The sequence below is a fragment of the Pezoporus flaviventris genome, unplaced genomic scaffold, assembly GCF_033815535.1.
Source record: "Pezoporus flaviventris isolate CSIRO_AGI_PZ_B2104156 unplaced genomic scaffold, CSIRO_AGI_Pfla_v1 ptg000035l, whole genome shotgun sequence".
Taxonomy (NCBI): Eukaryota; Metazoa; Chordata; class Aves; order Psittaciformes; family Psittacidae; genus Pezoporus; species Pezoporus flaviventris.
Genome location: NW_026892583.1, coordinates 12,291,439 through 12,307,747, shown reverse-complemented (window position 1 = coordinate 12,307,747; position 16,309 = coordinate 12,291,439). Strand labels below are relative to the sequence as shown.

The window sequence follows — 16,309 nt, the reverse complement described above, 5'->3', positions numbered from 1 at the left end:
TCACAGCAAAATGGGCAAGAGTTGAAAGGAAACTATTTGTTGACTCTTTGCTGGAGTATGAAACACTCCTCCTCTCTGCTAACCCACACTGATCGTTTTGTGTATCTGCTGGCATCTCGGGCAGTCCAGCATTTCCAGAGATACCTTCACCAGCTCATGGGTGCTATTCTTTGGTGTGAAATGCAGCAGAATTAATTTGCAGCAAGAAGACTGTCAGATTTTACACTTGCTGGCTCACATGTGTGACTGTGTAATGACAGAGGGGATAAGTGCAAAGAGGGGACTTCAGGACAAGCAATCACTTGGCATGGGTTTGAAGCCCAGCACAGACAACGTATTTATAGCAAAAGCAGGGTGTTGCCTGGTTAGCTTTGGGCATCCTCTGTGACTGAGGGGGCAAGTAGGAATGGATAAAATCCCTGAAGAAATCTCTTTGAATCTGTTATGCTCCCAGTTTGGATGCACAAGGAGAAGGCAGATTACAGGACCTATGTGGAAACACACTATTTCTATGCAGCTCAGAAATTAAAAAAAAGGGGAGGGGAAAAAAAGGATGGAGACTGCAAGGAGCATTCATAGCCAGAATATACAACTTACAGCGTACGCAAATGTGTAAAGTTGTGATTTAATTTCTGCAGTGACACTGGCAGTTTCAGCAAGTTCAAATATAAAGAAAGCTGTTTTCATCCTAAGAAAAGAAGCAAAACTTTCATATAATAACTGCTTAACATAACTAGCTCGCATTACATGGTTATACACATCTTCAACATGCCTGCACATGGGACAGTACACCAGCATTTCTGTTTAAGTTGGCAGTGATACAAATTTCTCTCCATAATGTATTTCTTCACCCTATGTCCCAACTACCCTTTGCTCCCTCAAGATACTTCAAGCAGAACCTTTCAGTGAACAAAACCACCACTTTCCTGAAGGACTTGCTGGAGGCCATGCTTGCTTCTTCTCATTCTGTCAACCTTTTACTTCTAAAGCTTGGCACGTTTAGATCCAAAAAGGCCATGCACTATCAAGCCACCCACTTTGGCATGTATTTACATCCCACTGTGTTGGCATTGCCCACCAGCTGTTGGAAGGGAGCAAAGGAGAATTACCTGGCTTGCCACATCTCCTCATTGGCAACAGCTTCCCAGGAAGAAGGCTTGAAACTAAATGGGAATGAGAATAAAATTCAGCCATCAGATCTAAGCCACTGTGTTTCATCCACCACACAATCAACTTGGCAGCTACAGACCTCCCAGGCAGAAAATGACTTGTCATGAAGCCCCTGGCTCTGACGGCAGGGAATTCAGATGATCCTGTCACTCATAAAACTTTATTCCTTCATTTCCATAGAAGAAGCCTGATATACCAGGTGTTTCACAGCATCCTAGCTATCCTCAAAGTGAGAAATACTTTTTACCATCCATCCCTGTTCAACCTATGAGATTTAAAACACTGAATGTCCCAAGTCCTCAATTTTTTTTTTTGGCTCCTAATCAAGTTTTAAGATTGGAATTGGCCCTAATACTTGACTAGAAATGTCCTCTCTATTTTTAACACTAACAAAAATACCACATGCAGATTTGTTGTATGTTCCAGAACACACAACATTATGGTTATTACTCATGTTTAATTTTTGTAACATTGCAATGGATGTGGCTATGCTGCTGGCAGAAGAATGATGAACAGGAAGGAGCAGAGTTGCCTCTGCTTCGTACCTGCCATAGTCTTCGGTCCAGTTATAGAGATTTCTTGTAAGATGAATCCACGCTCCTGGGTCAAACACAATATTGGAAGGAACCAACTTCTCACACGTACCCCATGGCCAAAGAGAATAGCTCCTTCTCCAGGTTGAGTCACCTTCATGAAGACCTATGCAGACAAACACTTCTTTACTGCCAAAAAAACAACAGAGAGAGCAATCGTGAAGCCATGTCAGAGACCACGGGCCACCGCACACGCTTTAGCACACCACACAATACCACATCAAAAAAGGGAATGTCTTTGTGTCAGTCTCCAAAATAGCAAGCAAATACCCCGCCTGGCATTGCACACCTTCCCTATGACACATCCCCTTCCCTATGCTCGACCTCACAAACAACCAGAAGCCATAGGAGAAGCCTGTTTCTTCCTGACAGCACCTGGCAATGCTCTTCTGCCTACCCACACTTGCAAGGCTCACCCTGGCTTGTCTAAATGCAGATGCTATTCTTATTCATGGGAGTACTAATCCTTTCTCCACTCTTACTAAGCTATTTTTATATGACGTTTATTCCTGGAATACATTCATTCTATACTAATCAGCTGGCCACAACGTTCACAAAGGAGAAGCAGCAGCAATTTGCTTTCCAACCACCATCATTTTGAGTAGACAGGGAAGTTCCGTTTTTTGTGATGAATTGTATCAACAACAACAACAAAAATAATCAGTAAATACTCTCTTCTGATCACCTTCTTATTTTTCCTTCCTAAACCCCAAACCAACCTCAAAAAAACATGCAACATTATATCCGGATGGAGTTACTTCTACATAGATATTTGCTTTAATTGCAAATATAATCTCAGCACCAGCGAGGAAGTCAGTGGAGAAAATTGGTCTTTTGGATGCAATAACAAGCTGTTCTATAAACCATTTCAAGAAAAAAAAGGCTGAAGATTTTAGGCAAGCTGTTACATATGAAAGAAATGCTTACTGCTTATTTACTTTGAGGAAACGATGGAGATTAAAAGCAAGTGTCCCATCAGGTAATACTCCTTCCACAGGATTCCACTGGTTCCCAGGAAAATAAATGCCAGGTAAATGCTTTGCCAGCTTGGGTAAATACCATTCATAAGTCATCATCTATCAGCAAAAATATTGTAATTAAAACAAGTACCAAAGTTTTCATCAATTTTTACATCCAGAAGAAATGGTTTCTGCAGAAGTAATGACAAGCCAGAATTTACCTGGCTAGGAAGCACCTCTACGGAAAAAGGGACCTGGGGGTCCTGGTGGACCAAGCTCGATAGGAGTGAACAGTGTGCAGCTGCAGCAAAGAAATCTAGGAGGATGCTGGGTTACATCAACAAGGGCATCACCAGCAGAGATAAAGATGTCGTCCCATCTACTCAGTGCTTGTCAGGCCACACCTGGAATACTGTGTTCATTTTGGTTCCCACTACACAAAAAAAGATGTGGACAGGCTGGAGAGGGTCCAGAGAAGGGCCACAAAGATGATCCAAGAACTGTGAAGCCATGTGAGGAAAGGCTGAGAGAACTGGGCTTGTTCAGCCTAGAGAAAAGAAGGCTCAAGGAGACCTGATCACCATGTTCCAGTATTTAAAGGGTGGCTTATAAGAAGACGGAAACTCCTTTTCACAAGGAGTCACAGGGAAAAGACGAGGGTACAAGTTACTCCTGGGGATACTCTGGTTGGACACAAGAGGAAAATTTTTCTTGATGAGAACAATCAGGCACTGGAATAATCTCCCCAGGCAAGCAGTAGATTCCCCAGTAACGGAGACTGTTAAGATTCAGCTGGCCACGGTGCTGGGGCATGTAGTCTAGGTCACGTTTTGCCTAGAAAGGTTGGGTGAGATGACTCTTGAGGTCCCTTCCAAGCTGGTATTCTATGATTCTGTGACTCTATTTGCTCAGTAAAGTCACCTGTCACTTCAGCAATGGCCTGGGACCACACCACCACACCACCAGACTAGGTCACCAGTGGTTTCTGATCATAAGCACGTGGTCCTCGCCATAGGCAAAACTATGAGAAAACATGAAATAGCTACTGCTGGTAAGACAGACAAGAGGGCTTTGGCTGGTTAAATATGAGGCACTGAGTTCTGGGTTTTCTAACAAGTTGCAAAACTTGTTGAAAAGCCAAGTGCAAGAACTGATGTGGCAGTGGAAGTGCAGGGGTCTTCTGTGAGTGGGGTTTTTCTTCTCCTGTTTCTCAGGAAAAAAAAGACAAACACCACCCAGGGCACACAGCACCTATGTTTTAATATAGGAAACAGAGGCAGAAATATGCAAAACCACCTTTGGGGAACCAAGATAACAGGGGACACGGCGAATGAGCCTCAGCACGGTAAAGCCCCTGAAAGAATTCCCAAAGCTGCACTGCCCATGAGGCAACTGCTGCCCTCCAGGCTGCTCCCAGAAGCCTTCTGTTGCCCTAACATCTGTATTTCAGGCCCACTGCAGAAAACAGCCAGGACAATGCTTCCTCACCAAGGCAAACATAAACCCTGTGCCACATCTGCATATCTGCTGTGGTGAAGGACTTGGGCTTCCCCTTTCCCTACTTGCTATTGCTTCCTTGTTAGCTTTTTTGGGCTTGAATGGGACTTGCACACCACACTCCATCCCAGAGCTACCCACAAACCTTTAAAAAAAGCCATTTTACTTACTTCTGTATCATGAGTTTTATCTGAACAAAGAGACACCCTCAAGTTGAGAAAGGAGAAAAGCTAAGAACTTTTGCTTCCTATTTTTACATCTGTCTTTTGCCTTTTTTAATATTCCTTTCTGTACCTACCTCTTGGTCCACTAGAGTGATATCTGGCCTCATCCCTTCGCAATAGTGAATATAACGAAGAGCATTCCCAGGTAAGTCTCCTCTTAGCAAGATCACTGCACCCGTTGGCATTGAGGACAGCACATTCCTTGCAAACTTATCAACAACGTAGTTGTTGCTCTGATCACAAGTGCTTAAGAGAACAGATAAAAAAAATAGTATCTTAAAAAACAGCTATTTGCATGGCTTTACATTACCCTCAATTTTATGCACTAGGCACCCACAGGGGAAATCCACCCTGGTCAGATCTACCTGAAAAGCATCATCTCTCTTTGCAGAGAAACTGAAATATAGAAATGAAGCATTTAAATAACAGTTGCCCATAAACTAGCACCAGATAAATGAGCCACTAGAGTTTTATAAAAATACACTCACTGCACGCTTTCACCTTAATTACGATCTTTTTCCTTGGGCTAAACCTAGACTTACTAGATGATGCTAGAAGCTGATACCCACCCCTTTAATGCTTCTAATTTAGCATTAAAAAACTAAGGTTTTGTAGCATCAGGCAGAAGTAGATTTAGATTACCTGAGATTAGATCCTTTTTTGCTACACAGTTTTGTGAATGTACACACTCCAGGTACAGGACCAAGAAAAGGACACTCCATGACTCCACTCAGGACATGAACTATGACTGTCTCACCTACAGACCAGCCTTTGGGAAAAGATTTGTGCAAAGGAAGGAGTCCTAGGTACGAAGTCTACGCTTTGTTGGTGTCCTGGGTTCAGCAGTAGCAGTCATTTTTTTCTCCTTCTTAGTAGCTGGTTCAGTGCTGTGTTTTTGACTTTCAGCCTGGGAACAGCACTGATAACACCAATGGTTTTAGTTGCTGCTTAGTAATGTTTAGTCTGACCAAGGACTTTCTGAGTCTCATGCTCTACCAGGGAGGAGGGGAAGTTGAGAGGAAGCAGAGACAGGACACCTGACCAAAACTAACCAAAGAGGTATTCCATACCACAGCACGTCATGCCCACTATATAAACTGGGGGCAGTTATCCAGAAGGGTGAGATTATTGCTCGGGTCGGGCTGGGTATCGGTCGGCAGGTGGTTAGTGGTTGCATTCTCTTCCCTTGTTATTTCCTTTATCATTATTATTATTGGTGGCAGCAGCAGTGGTTTGTGTTATACCTTAGTTACTGCGCTGTTCTTATCTCAACCCATGGGAGTTACATTCTTTCAATTCTCCTCCCCATCCCTCCCGGAGCGGGGGGAGGAAGTGAGCGAGTGAGCTGTGTGGCTGACTGGACTTAAATCACGACAGTTGGTTAACCCCTACTTCAGTCCTCCTCCTTGGCTCCCAAATCACTGCAGTCTTCAGCATGGTTATGGGATAAGGAAGCCCTTATCTACACTACAGATCAAACTCTTCAAAAAGGAAAAAACATAAGAAAAAGCCCAGGGTGCAAGGAAACCTGAAGCAAAGCAAAGGAAGGAGAAGGTGTTGCTCAGGTCAAATAAATTCTGCAAATCTCCCTAGGAAATAAAGAACAGACTTATGAGGTTTTTTCATTAGAAGATTATGTATCTACAGTTTTCTTCCTTCAACCTACATGACACCCCATATACAGCCTGCAACTGGTGCTTGGTGATTTTGAGGGAAATCAAACAAGGGAGTCCTGTAGGCTACGACCATGCAAGCTTAGACACGATATGAAAAGTGCTTTTCCCACTTCAAGACAAGGACAAAAACCCCAGGAGCAGGAGTAGGGGGTTTACAGCAGCACCCCAAGCACTCGGCACCCCACAGCACTACAAGGCTGCACCAAGACACGTGCCCAGGGGATCTGTTACCTGTAATTTGCCCAGACTTGGGAAGCGACAAGAGTGAGAGTGGAAAGCCACTCCAGCCATGGCAGCACACGGCTGCTCTCCAGCATGGTGCTTCCAACTGAGGCAAGTGTGGCCAGCCCCAGCCCTGCCAGCACAGCCACCACAGCACTGCTCTGCAGCCAGAATCGCTCCACCTAGGACACAAAATCCCAGAGAAACTTTCTGTTTCCTCAGCTGTAAGGAAACAGAATAAGCAGCTGTATTTCTACACTTTAGGCAGCTTCAAGACAATGTCCCAGTTAAGTGGTTTTAAGGCTTCTTCCAAAAATTAACACACCAGAGCAGTTTTTGGAGTGCAACTTACCACACCCAGGAACAGAGGTTTCGTAATATCCAGGTTTGCTCTCCAAGAGAAGAAGAAGGAATAAAGACAGAGCATTCCAGCAAAGAGCCAGATCACGGGTGATTTCTGCTGCTTTGTCCTATTAAACAAAAATAATAAACAAATAGCACTGTAATGGCATGATAAAAAAAGGAGACTAAAGTTGTATGTGCTTGAAAACCACTCTCTCCGCATACCTAAATGCATTTAATACAAGAAGCTGATGAGCCTTTCTTTACCTTTGCAATTTGCGAAACTTCTGTTTCCAGAGCAGAAAACCACCAGGATTTCAAGGTTTTTAAGCCTGCCACCTACAAAGCCACAGGGCTACCAGGAGCAGAGATATTTTGATCTTAATGAACACACGACCACAGCCAATCACTGAAAATTTTGCACCAGCAAAAAGCCAAAGAAAGCTGCCAGTGGAGCCAGTAAGAAAGTGCACATCAGAGCATGTATTCTCCTCCAACTTACGGCAGTGCTGTGTTCACACAGGCCACGAGTGCCAGGGCAAGGACGGGAAGGGAGAGCTCTGACTTCATCTGTGCCACCTGAAAACTGAAGAGAAATTAGTGCATAGATGCATCATCCCCAAATTGCCCCTTGCACTCAATTAAAGTGTCAAAAGCAGGGAATAAGCACAAAAACATATTCCCATTTTGCATATGAATAAGTCTACCAGAAATGGGAACAAGTTTAGTTTACATGTCAGGATTTTGAATGAAACACCACCAGGAAGGGGGATCCAACTATCTTCCTTCAATAGGGAAGACAGACGGACATGCACACTGTCCTTGCGCCAGACACACATGGCCCCAGCTCTGCACCAAACAGAGGGAAGGCAGGACAGGAGCTACTTAGGCCAAAATCACAGCAGTGACAACAGGCTTCTCTCCACTAAAAGGCATAATCAAGATTTTACTCACGCCAGCATCTCTCTCATACTGGATCCTGTCTCAGACTTGGCCTAGATTAAAAAGAGAAAAAACCAATGAGAATCACACATGCTGCCTGCTGAATCACTGGGGGAACGGAAAGCCTCTTCATTTTCTGTATGCTGAGCACACAGGGCTCCTCAAAACCCTCTCAGGTTGTACCCTAAGGTGGTCACAGGGAAAGGGAACTGTTTAAACAACAAAAAGACAGCAAACTCTACTCAAACCTTCATTGCAAGATTTTCCTCCCACGTCCTTGTTTTACTTTATGTCACTGTGCAGGTTTACCACCTGGATAAGCATTTTTTCAAGGCACTACCAGCCCATTAGCTTGTGACTCGAGCACATCATACGGTCTCCACTATATCATAAAATCATTTAGGTTGGAAAAGACCTTTAAGATCATTGAGTCCAACTGTTGACCTAATACTGCCAAATCCACTAAACCATGTCCCTAAGTGCCACATCTACACGTCTTTTGAATACCTCCATGGACGGTAACTCCACCGCTTCCCTGGACAACCTCTTCCAATGCTTGACAACCCTCTCGGTGAAGATATTTTTCCTGATATCTGATCTAAAGACCCCCTGGTGCAACCTGAGGCCATTTATTCTCATCCTTTATCTGCATGGTGCAATTATTTTCTGGGACATCTCCCCACAGCCTGAGACAAGCATGTGGGCTGCAACTTCTGCTTGCTTACCAGACTTGTCCATGTCTCCTCTGCCCTGACAGAGGCAGAGCAGAGTGAGATTTGCATGAGATATATGAGAATTCTCATTGCAGACACCTGCAATCCATGGCACAGGTCTGGGAAAAAAGACATGTTCAGTGGAGGTGAGGAATTACCTTCCTAGGTGCTTGTTGGAAAAGTGGTGGCTACCAGGTAAAATATAAGGTAAATGGATACAGGAGGTCTGGAGGGAATATTTAATCCAAATGAAAATGCAACACTTAACTGCATTTAAAATTTAATTTAAAAATAAAAATGAAAGAGAATGGAGAGCCAGCCCACAGCTCCTGAAGCACCTCTCTGTTTCTTGCAAAGCCTCACCCTGTTGGAGGCCGATGGCTTCTGGCCTCAGACACATACCTTACAGGAGGCGACATTTCTGATCCTTGGCTCATACGTAGAGCCCTCTCCCAAGACCTCTCTGGTTTGGGTTTTTTTTTTTGACCCTGCTTGCCCTTAAAATGGAGCCATGAGACACAAGGGCTGTCTGTCCACCCAGACAGGGCTCTGGCATCAGCCCAACCGGCACTGGGACCAAAAGCTTGGATTTTGCTGCACTTGCTGCTCCTGCTTCAGACAGTTCATCGTAAATGTGATTTGTGGTATAGGATTACACGCAGTCCATCATCCCTAAGCCTCCTGAACATCAACTTGAATTCATCACATTTGATGGAGAAAGGAGTTAAGGGATTTGCATGCCTTGGTATTGCTCTGCCCAAAGGAGTCCCATTCTCAGGAGATAGCTGGGAACAGGACAACAGAGGAAAACTCGGAAGTCCTTCAGAGGGTGGATTTTATCTCTGCAGGAGTTTTGGAAAGATTAAGGAAGCAGCAGTGGGAATTATCAAGTCTTTTGCCTCACAACCTACAGCCACCCAGCTCTCCAAGAAGGCTGTAATGGAACAGCAATGGTACTGGATGTTTCACATTGGCTTAATGCAGGGGCTTAATTTCTGAGGATGCGGGGCTTCAGGACCCCAAGGTGTGACATGGTATGAAAACAGTATATTTTTTTCTCTTTTTTTCTCCCAGCCCTCTGCACTGACATTTCTGATACAGGAAGGACAGAACGGGTGCTGGGCACTTGCTTTCCCTGGATAGCCAGAGCCAAACATCTAAGGCAGGGCTGGAGGAGGTAGATACTGACTCTGTGCTCTGCAAGCAACCATGCAATATATCCCTCCTTTGGCAAGGGCACAGACCTGTCAATAACTCAAATCAGAGATTTCCGAGACCCCTCAATCCTACCATTCATTCAAATTCAGTATTAGTAAGAGGAATTTTTTTTTTTTTTAAAGTACAGCAATGAAAACTGCTTGTTAAAATATCTGAGTTTCAAATAAAATAATAAAAAAGGACAATTATTTGTCTTAAAACAAGAAAAACATAAAACTGATGTCACCATCTTCCTCTAGCACGGTCTGCTCTTTGAGGGCCTAAAAATATGAGACTCCTCTAAAGCTCACAGTAAATAATACAGCTCACCCCATGAAGGCAAAGACAATTATTTTCCCATATTCACAGATTTTTTTTCCATCCATTTGGGAATGGGAATTCTCATTCCACCTGGGAATGGCTTTTCCATCAATTCCCAGAAAACCTGACATATCAGAAGGTCAAAAATCAGAACTAAATTTTTAAAAAGAAAACATTTTCCATTTTTTACCCTGCAAGTCATTAATCATCATAAATATAAAGGTTCTGCTATTGCCTAACCTAAAAGCAAGTAATTTAGAAAATGACCCTTATTTACCAGATTGAATGTCCCATATTCTTCCCTGAGAAAGTGGGTCAAAAATCCTTGAAAAGTCGTCTGGTCTCCCCATGTCCAGCGGGCTCGATTGAGGTAGGACGAAGCCGGCAGATAGAGATAAGGCAGCAAACCAGCCAAGAAGCATAAACCCAACTTCAGCAAATGGCCTAGGGACAATTCCTGCACCAAAATATGTCATATTGCATAACAATGTTTATTTTAGTTTAATCACGCTGGAACTTCAAGAACAGATAAAGAAAAAACATCAAATATATTTACACAGAGCTGATCTCTCAATTTGTAGTAAGTCCCTACAAAATGCTATGTTAAACCTTACGATTTTGTGGATTACTAGGAAACTGCATCAAACTGATCTCCTTTGCATGGCAGGGTGAAATTTAAGTGAAGCAAATAATATTAGCTAGGACTCATGAGTATCATACTCATTGCATCTTTCACATTTAAATCATGGCATGACATGCATAGATGGCTGAAGCACTGCAAGGCTGAGATAACCCACTTTGCAGCGATTAAGAGTTGGCTGGTATTCCATCTGGCAAAAAAAAAATGTTGCTCTAGTTCAACTACATACATCATCACCATCATCAGGAGTCAGTTTTGCCATTTACTTCATCACGATTACACTGGCTAAATTGGATAGGCCAACTTTTGGGGTACGATTTTCAAGACTGCCTAAGGGGTCAGGAAGACAAGACTTTCAAAGGGACTTCTGTGCCTAACTCCTTTAAGTGCTTTGGAAAATCCCACCCTAGAATATTGCACGCTTGCTTTATCATTAGCCACTGCCTTGTCAATCAAAGCACTTCTTCAGCAGTTGGGGTTATGGGGAAGAGGCACCATTCAAGAGTGATGATCTACAGAGTAGAGAAAGTAGCTTCATAATGGTGGTGGTCAGAGTGCCTTCAGAAAAAAGCTGGCTCTTTTTTTACTTAAAAAGTCACTGTTTTCTATCCATCTTATTAGGTGGTTTTCCGCAGCAGGCACTGGGCTGCCTAAAGTATTTCCCAGGAATGTTACACTGGCACAGGACTGTCCTTGCTGGAAATCACAGAGGTCTCTCTAGACCTCCATTGTTCAAAAAAACCCCCAAGAACAAAAAGGAAGCTCTGTTTAAAGAACACAAATATATTGCAGAAGTGAGTCTCCACTGTTAGAGGAAATACACAGTCAGAACAAGTTCTGCTGGAGACACTGAAGAGATTTTTGATCAAGCTTGTCTGAGCTGCATCTTTTCTCCTACAGCTTGCATGATTCACTCCAGACATAGTTACACCCTGTGTAACTTGAGAGCAGGACCTCTGGTAGGAGATGAAAGGCATGTATTTGACCACATCACAGGCTCACTGTTTCGCCAAGGATCAGTTTTCCTTTGGTCTTCTCCAGCTGGCATGAGCCAGGCACTCTTCACCTGAGAGCTGATCTCTTCTAGGACTCTCAAGTCTTGGCTGCATTAGAGCTGGAGGCCACCAAGTCTGGCACATCCCAACAACATGCTGAAGAGGAGCTCCCGTAGAGACAAAGCCTCTGCACCCTTCTTGCTGTGTTGCTTACTCTGGCTGCATCTTCAGTTATCAACAGCAGTTGCAAGATGCTCTGCAAGAAGTGGACATGGCTTTTGTTTGTTACCAGCAGGGAACCAACATACAGAAACTCATCTCCAGATGAGTTGGTGGCATGAGAAAGCCAGCAGCTAGAAGCAGCAGCACACACAGACTGCACGTGCCTGTGACTTCTCACCGACAGATATTTGTCTGCTTTCCTGTTTGGACATGCTCTTATTTCCGACATGCTGAGCAGTTCTTAGCTCCAAGAACTGGTCTTGTAGTTGCTCACTGGGTGTTTACAAGCACTTGGGGCAGAGCACTCCTGTGACAGGAGACATAATCAGGTCACAGATTGCTGGTGGTCTCCTAAATTACGATCAGTGGCCCTGGTATCAGACAGAGGGACTGTAACTTCAGTAGGTCTTGACTGACTAGTTTAGACAGACCCACGACTGTCCCTGTTTGCACATCAACATAGAACTAACACAACTGCTTGGAAAGAAGAACTACTCACTCCCTTACAAAAATAGAGGTATAGGTCACCAAAATACATACCATTTTTCTGAAAAGCTGTGAGAGAACCCAAGGCACAATACAAGCAATATAAAGCACTATCGTGTGCTGATTGCACAAACTGAGCCCACAGCAAAAGGCACCAAATTTAGAGATCTGAAAGAAAAAAAGACAACAACCCATCCCATTCACAATTACTCTTCACAGTTTGCAAAAATATTCAGAGACCAAAACAGCTTCAGTACAGCCCACAGCACCCTCACAGAAGAAAAGCTAGTGTATCAGTGAGCAGTTGTCAATCATAACACAGACAGTACAGGCTATTTTTTGCTATTTGCAGGGAAATTTCATGTGTTTAAGAGAAAACATTCTTTACGAATTGTCCAACTGAACAGTTACGTCTCCACGTACATAGAGACCCTATACAGCACCCTCACATCATAAAAATGCAATGGGGTCTGATTCCTGACCCCCTGCTGCACAGCAGTTAACTCTGAATGATGCAAATTTTCAGAAGCCATACACTAAAATAATGCCATTATGTACAGAGACGTCATTTAATGAAATATGAATGACTTTTTCCCCTTCTTCAGGCATAGATGGCTAAAGTCAGGTCTACACAAACTTTCTTAGCAAACAATTAAATGTGATAAACCTCATTGTCTAAAAGCTCCTATTAGAGCGAGACCAGAGAAGAGCATGAAGATGCTCAGAGGGCTGGAGTACCTCTCCTACGGAGACAGGCTGGGCTTGTTCAGCCTGGAGAAGAAAAGGCTCCAGGGAAACCTTAGAACAGCTTCTAGCACTAAAGCGGCTAGAGGAGGCCTGGAGAGGGACTTTTGACAAGGGCCTGTAGGGAAGGGACAAGGGGGAATGACTTTAACCTGACAGAGGGAAGATTAAGATTAGATATTAGGAAAAAATTCTTCCCTGTGAGGGTGCTGAGGCTCTGGCACAGGTTGCCCAGAGAAGCTGTGGCTGCCCCATCTCTGGCAGTCTCCAAGGTTGGATGGGGCTTGGAGCAACCTGGTCTATTAGAAGGTGTCGCGGCCCATGGCAGGAGGGTTGGAACAAGATGATCATTAAGGTCCCTTCCAATGCAAGCCATTCTATGATTTTCAAGCACCTCTGAAAGGGTTTTCTGATAAAACAGTTATTATATCCAAATTGTGCAACACAGTGCAGGGTATTTCTGATACTCATTGAGGATTATTCACAGGTTCATTATTGGTACCATGGCCATCCCTGGCTGATGCTAAGGAAAGCCTCTCTCTGCCCCATTCTGCCATATGCTCTGCTCTGTAGCACCACAAGACCAGTGCTGAGTCCTCTTCATTCACAGCAGAAAGACAAAGCTACAAGAGCAACTCCATATAGAAATCTTGGGTCAGTGCCACATACACCTCTGGCCACTGCTCCTCCTCTGAATTTGCCTCCTCCTCCACAGTCACTGGCCACTTGGTCCATGTTACAACCCGAATTCATGCCCAGGGCAGCTCCTTGGTGGGGAAAAAGCCACCAGAGTCCCACAGACATTATTGGACCAGAGCTGACAACACATCCTCATCTCCCCAGCCATCCCCAAGAAGGATGGCACTTCCATCTATCATCAGAGCATCGCCCCTGCTTATTTCACTCACTGGTGAGGATGGTGTGTGAGATGCAAACACTTGCCTTAGCATGTTGATGAGATCACCTTGTAATTTTCTAACAGCTGCACAGCCTTCAATGTCTGATGCTGCCTTGCTGAGGAAACACCTGCCATAACTTCATAAAAACATTAGTGAGCTTCAGAGCTGCCCAGCAGGACTCAGAACAACCTCAGCAATTTTTCAAGTCTAGTGACAGACTCCAAGCACACTCTTGAAGATGTCTGCATGACCATCTGATTTTTGAAAAGCACTGTAAGCTTGATGTTGGCAGCCTGGATTCTTCAAGGCGTGGGATGCCAGACACCTAAAAACATTTCTACAAGCTCCTTAACAGATTCTGAAAATCTCATCTGAAAATCCCATTGGAAACTGGGCATGTGAAACATGGGAGCAGGCTGGAAAATGCCCAATTCCATCTCCATGGAGTTCAGGTACAGGGATCTTGGGACAGTACTCACCAAAAAATAAAAAACATCCAGTGGTGAAACAAGGTCCCTACAACCACCAACTAAACATGTTCTTTGAGAACTCACAAAGCTGAGTAAAATATCACTGTGGAGTCCTGAAATTCTAGCCTAGCCCAACAAAAATCCTTTCATTCATACAATTTACAGGAGTCACAGCGGGCAAGCCTGTCGAAGGAGAAGAGATCAGATGCTCAGGCAAAGAAAAGTCGAAAGAACAAGATTGCTGAGTAAAAATGTCATTTGGTTGCGTAGCCTGTTTGTAAAATAGAGAATACAGCATGAAATTTAAAGTCTCTGTATTTAATAATGCCATTATTTTAGGGGCACATTTAATTTCAAAAGAAGAACTCATTGAAAAATCGGTCATTTCTGTTTTTCAGTAGAAACCTGGGTTTCTGACTTCATGAAGTTTTCTGTAAAATATATCTGTTTATCCCCCCCCCTAAAAAAACAGTTCTGAAAACAAACATTTGCACTCCCACAGCCTAGTTTGAGTCGTGGATGCAGGAAATCAAACTTTGCATTAAAACGTTTAGATGAAAGCAATTTTGATTTTCCTGTTTCCAACCGGTGTGTATTACATGAATCAATCCCAAACCCACTCAACAGGTCCCAGCTCAACTCTTAAGCCAAGTGGATAGGTTTTGCAATATTTGGCACTTCTGAACAGCTAGGTAGGTCAAGCATAGACACCAGCCAGCACAGGTGCTCAAACAAGTCCCAAAATTTGGCCCTTTTTGTTTAAACAAAACTGAGCATTAAATAAATAGGAAGTTAAACAAACATGTGACAACTAATTAAAGAAAAAAAAAATAATTATTCCCTTTGCTTGAGATGTTTTACCTTTGATCTCTCTCTTGCGGTGGATGCCTCCTCAAAATGAGCGGTGAGAGCCATCAGCAGCCCCACAAACAGATTGTTTAAGCTAAAAACCTCTGCTGTGATGGACCACTGCCATGTTAGACGAGAAAATGAAAACACCCCCGCAGCAAGGATTCCTCCAGCATATGAGCCAGAAAGCCTGCAAACACAGATAACATGAAATCTTCTTTTCCAACAAAAAAGCCTACTTTATTGTCCTTTTTTTACATTTCTTTTTTTAAAACATACCATAGAAGCAGAAATGATGACTGTCACCCAGCACCCTGCCAAAACATTATATGGTTAATATCTTCCTAATAATTTCTTTGCAAAGAATTGCAATTAGGAAGAGGGGGCATTAGCCAACCTCTCTATTTGTAAGCTACCCAACACTAAAGAGTCAGCTTCCTCCACAAATGCCACGAAAACTTTGAATTTGGTTCAGAAACCTCGATGAGAGATGGCCCAGAGGGTCATGGTATGCCGAGCCAGGGAGTCACGCCTATAATGGGATACTCTCTGCTGGAGGAAATGCCAGCAAGGGTGCAGCCTTAAATTCATCAAGGCGATGAATAAAGAATGGATTAGAGCTATTCATGATGGACAGCATTAGCAGAGCTGTCCTACGGGGGTATTTAGTGTCTCAGGGGTGGGTGAGGATTGTGATACCTACAGTCCCAGCAGGGAGAGGTGCCTGCCGGGGTCATGCACAGGGAAAATGGGTGTCAGCTCCAGCAAGCAGGAGGGAGCAGAGGAACAGGTGAAGCTTCTGCCATTGGGACGGATATGAAAGCTGGGCACCTCTGTGACCCCTGGATGGGATTATGGCACACACACCCCCCAGAGCCACTTGCCAAACTTGGCTGGATGCTGCAGCTGGCGCAGGGAGCCCACAAGGTGGGACTTAGCTCAGGAAACCTATTATGCCCATTCTGAATACTGGCTCTGCCTGTTTGGAAGGTCTCCCCTTCAGGAAGTCACCCTGAAAAGATGCCTCGTAGGGCACCAAAACCAGCTCAATTAAGCGTTATCCGAAGACAGAAATAGCTGTGGCTATGGTCAAAGCTCCTCTCCAGAAATTCACTATCCAACTCTAAGACTAAGCTGGGCTCTACTGC

General features: G+C 43.9%; 1 protein-coding gene across 3 annotated transcripts in view; it reads right to left on the bottom strand.

Moving 5' to 3' along the window:
* The window catches only part of TMEM260 (transmembrane protein 260), a 34,708-nt gene that overhangs the window by 1,019 nt on the left and 17,380 nt on the right, over positions 1 to 16,309 (bottom strand). Inside the window, exons 4-15 of one of the 3 annotated variants that reach the window (XR_009744957.1) lie at positions 15,174 to 15,351; positions 12,254 to 12,367; positions 10,134 to 10,313; positions 7,638 to 7,678; positions 7,186 to 7,269; positions 6,694 to 6,811; positions 6,351 to 6,523; positions 4,518 to 4,689; positions 2,702 to 2,839; positions 1,716 to 1,869; positions 1,110 to 1,163; positions 598 to 688 (exon numbers count right to left, since the gene is read on the bottom strand). Coding sequence is in view for 2 of the 3 variants with exons in the window: in XM_061462581.1 (XP_061318565.1) it covers positions 598 to 688; positions 1,110 to 1,163; positions 1,716 to 1,892; positions 2,691 to 2,839; positions 4,518 to 4,689; positions 6,351 to 6,523; positions 6,694 to 6,811; positions 7,186 to 7,269; positions 7,638 to 7,678; positions 10,134 to 10,313; positions 12,254 to 12,367; positions 15,174 to 15,351 (1,531 nt within the window). In the remaining variant the exon portion in view is untranslated. Of the gene's footprint in view, positions 1 to 597; positions 689 to 1,109; positions 1,164 to 1,715; positions 1,893 to 2,690; positions 2,840 to 4,517; positions 4,690 to 4,753; positions 4,840 to 6,350; positions 6,524 to 6,693; positions 6,812 to 7,185; positions 7,270 to 7,637; positions 7,679 to 10,133; positions 10,314 to 12,253; positions 12,368 to 15,173; positions 15,352 to 16,309 lie in introns of all 3 variants that reach the window. The other 2 variants (XM_061462581.1, XM_061462582.1) reach the window with 2 other exon arrangements.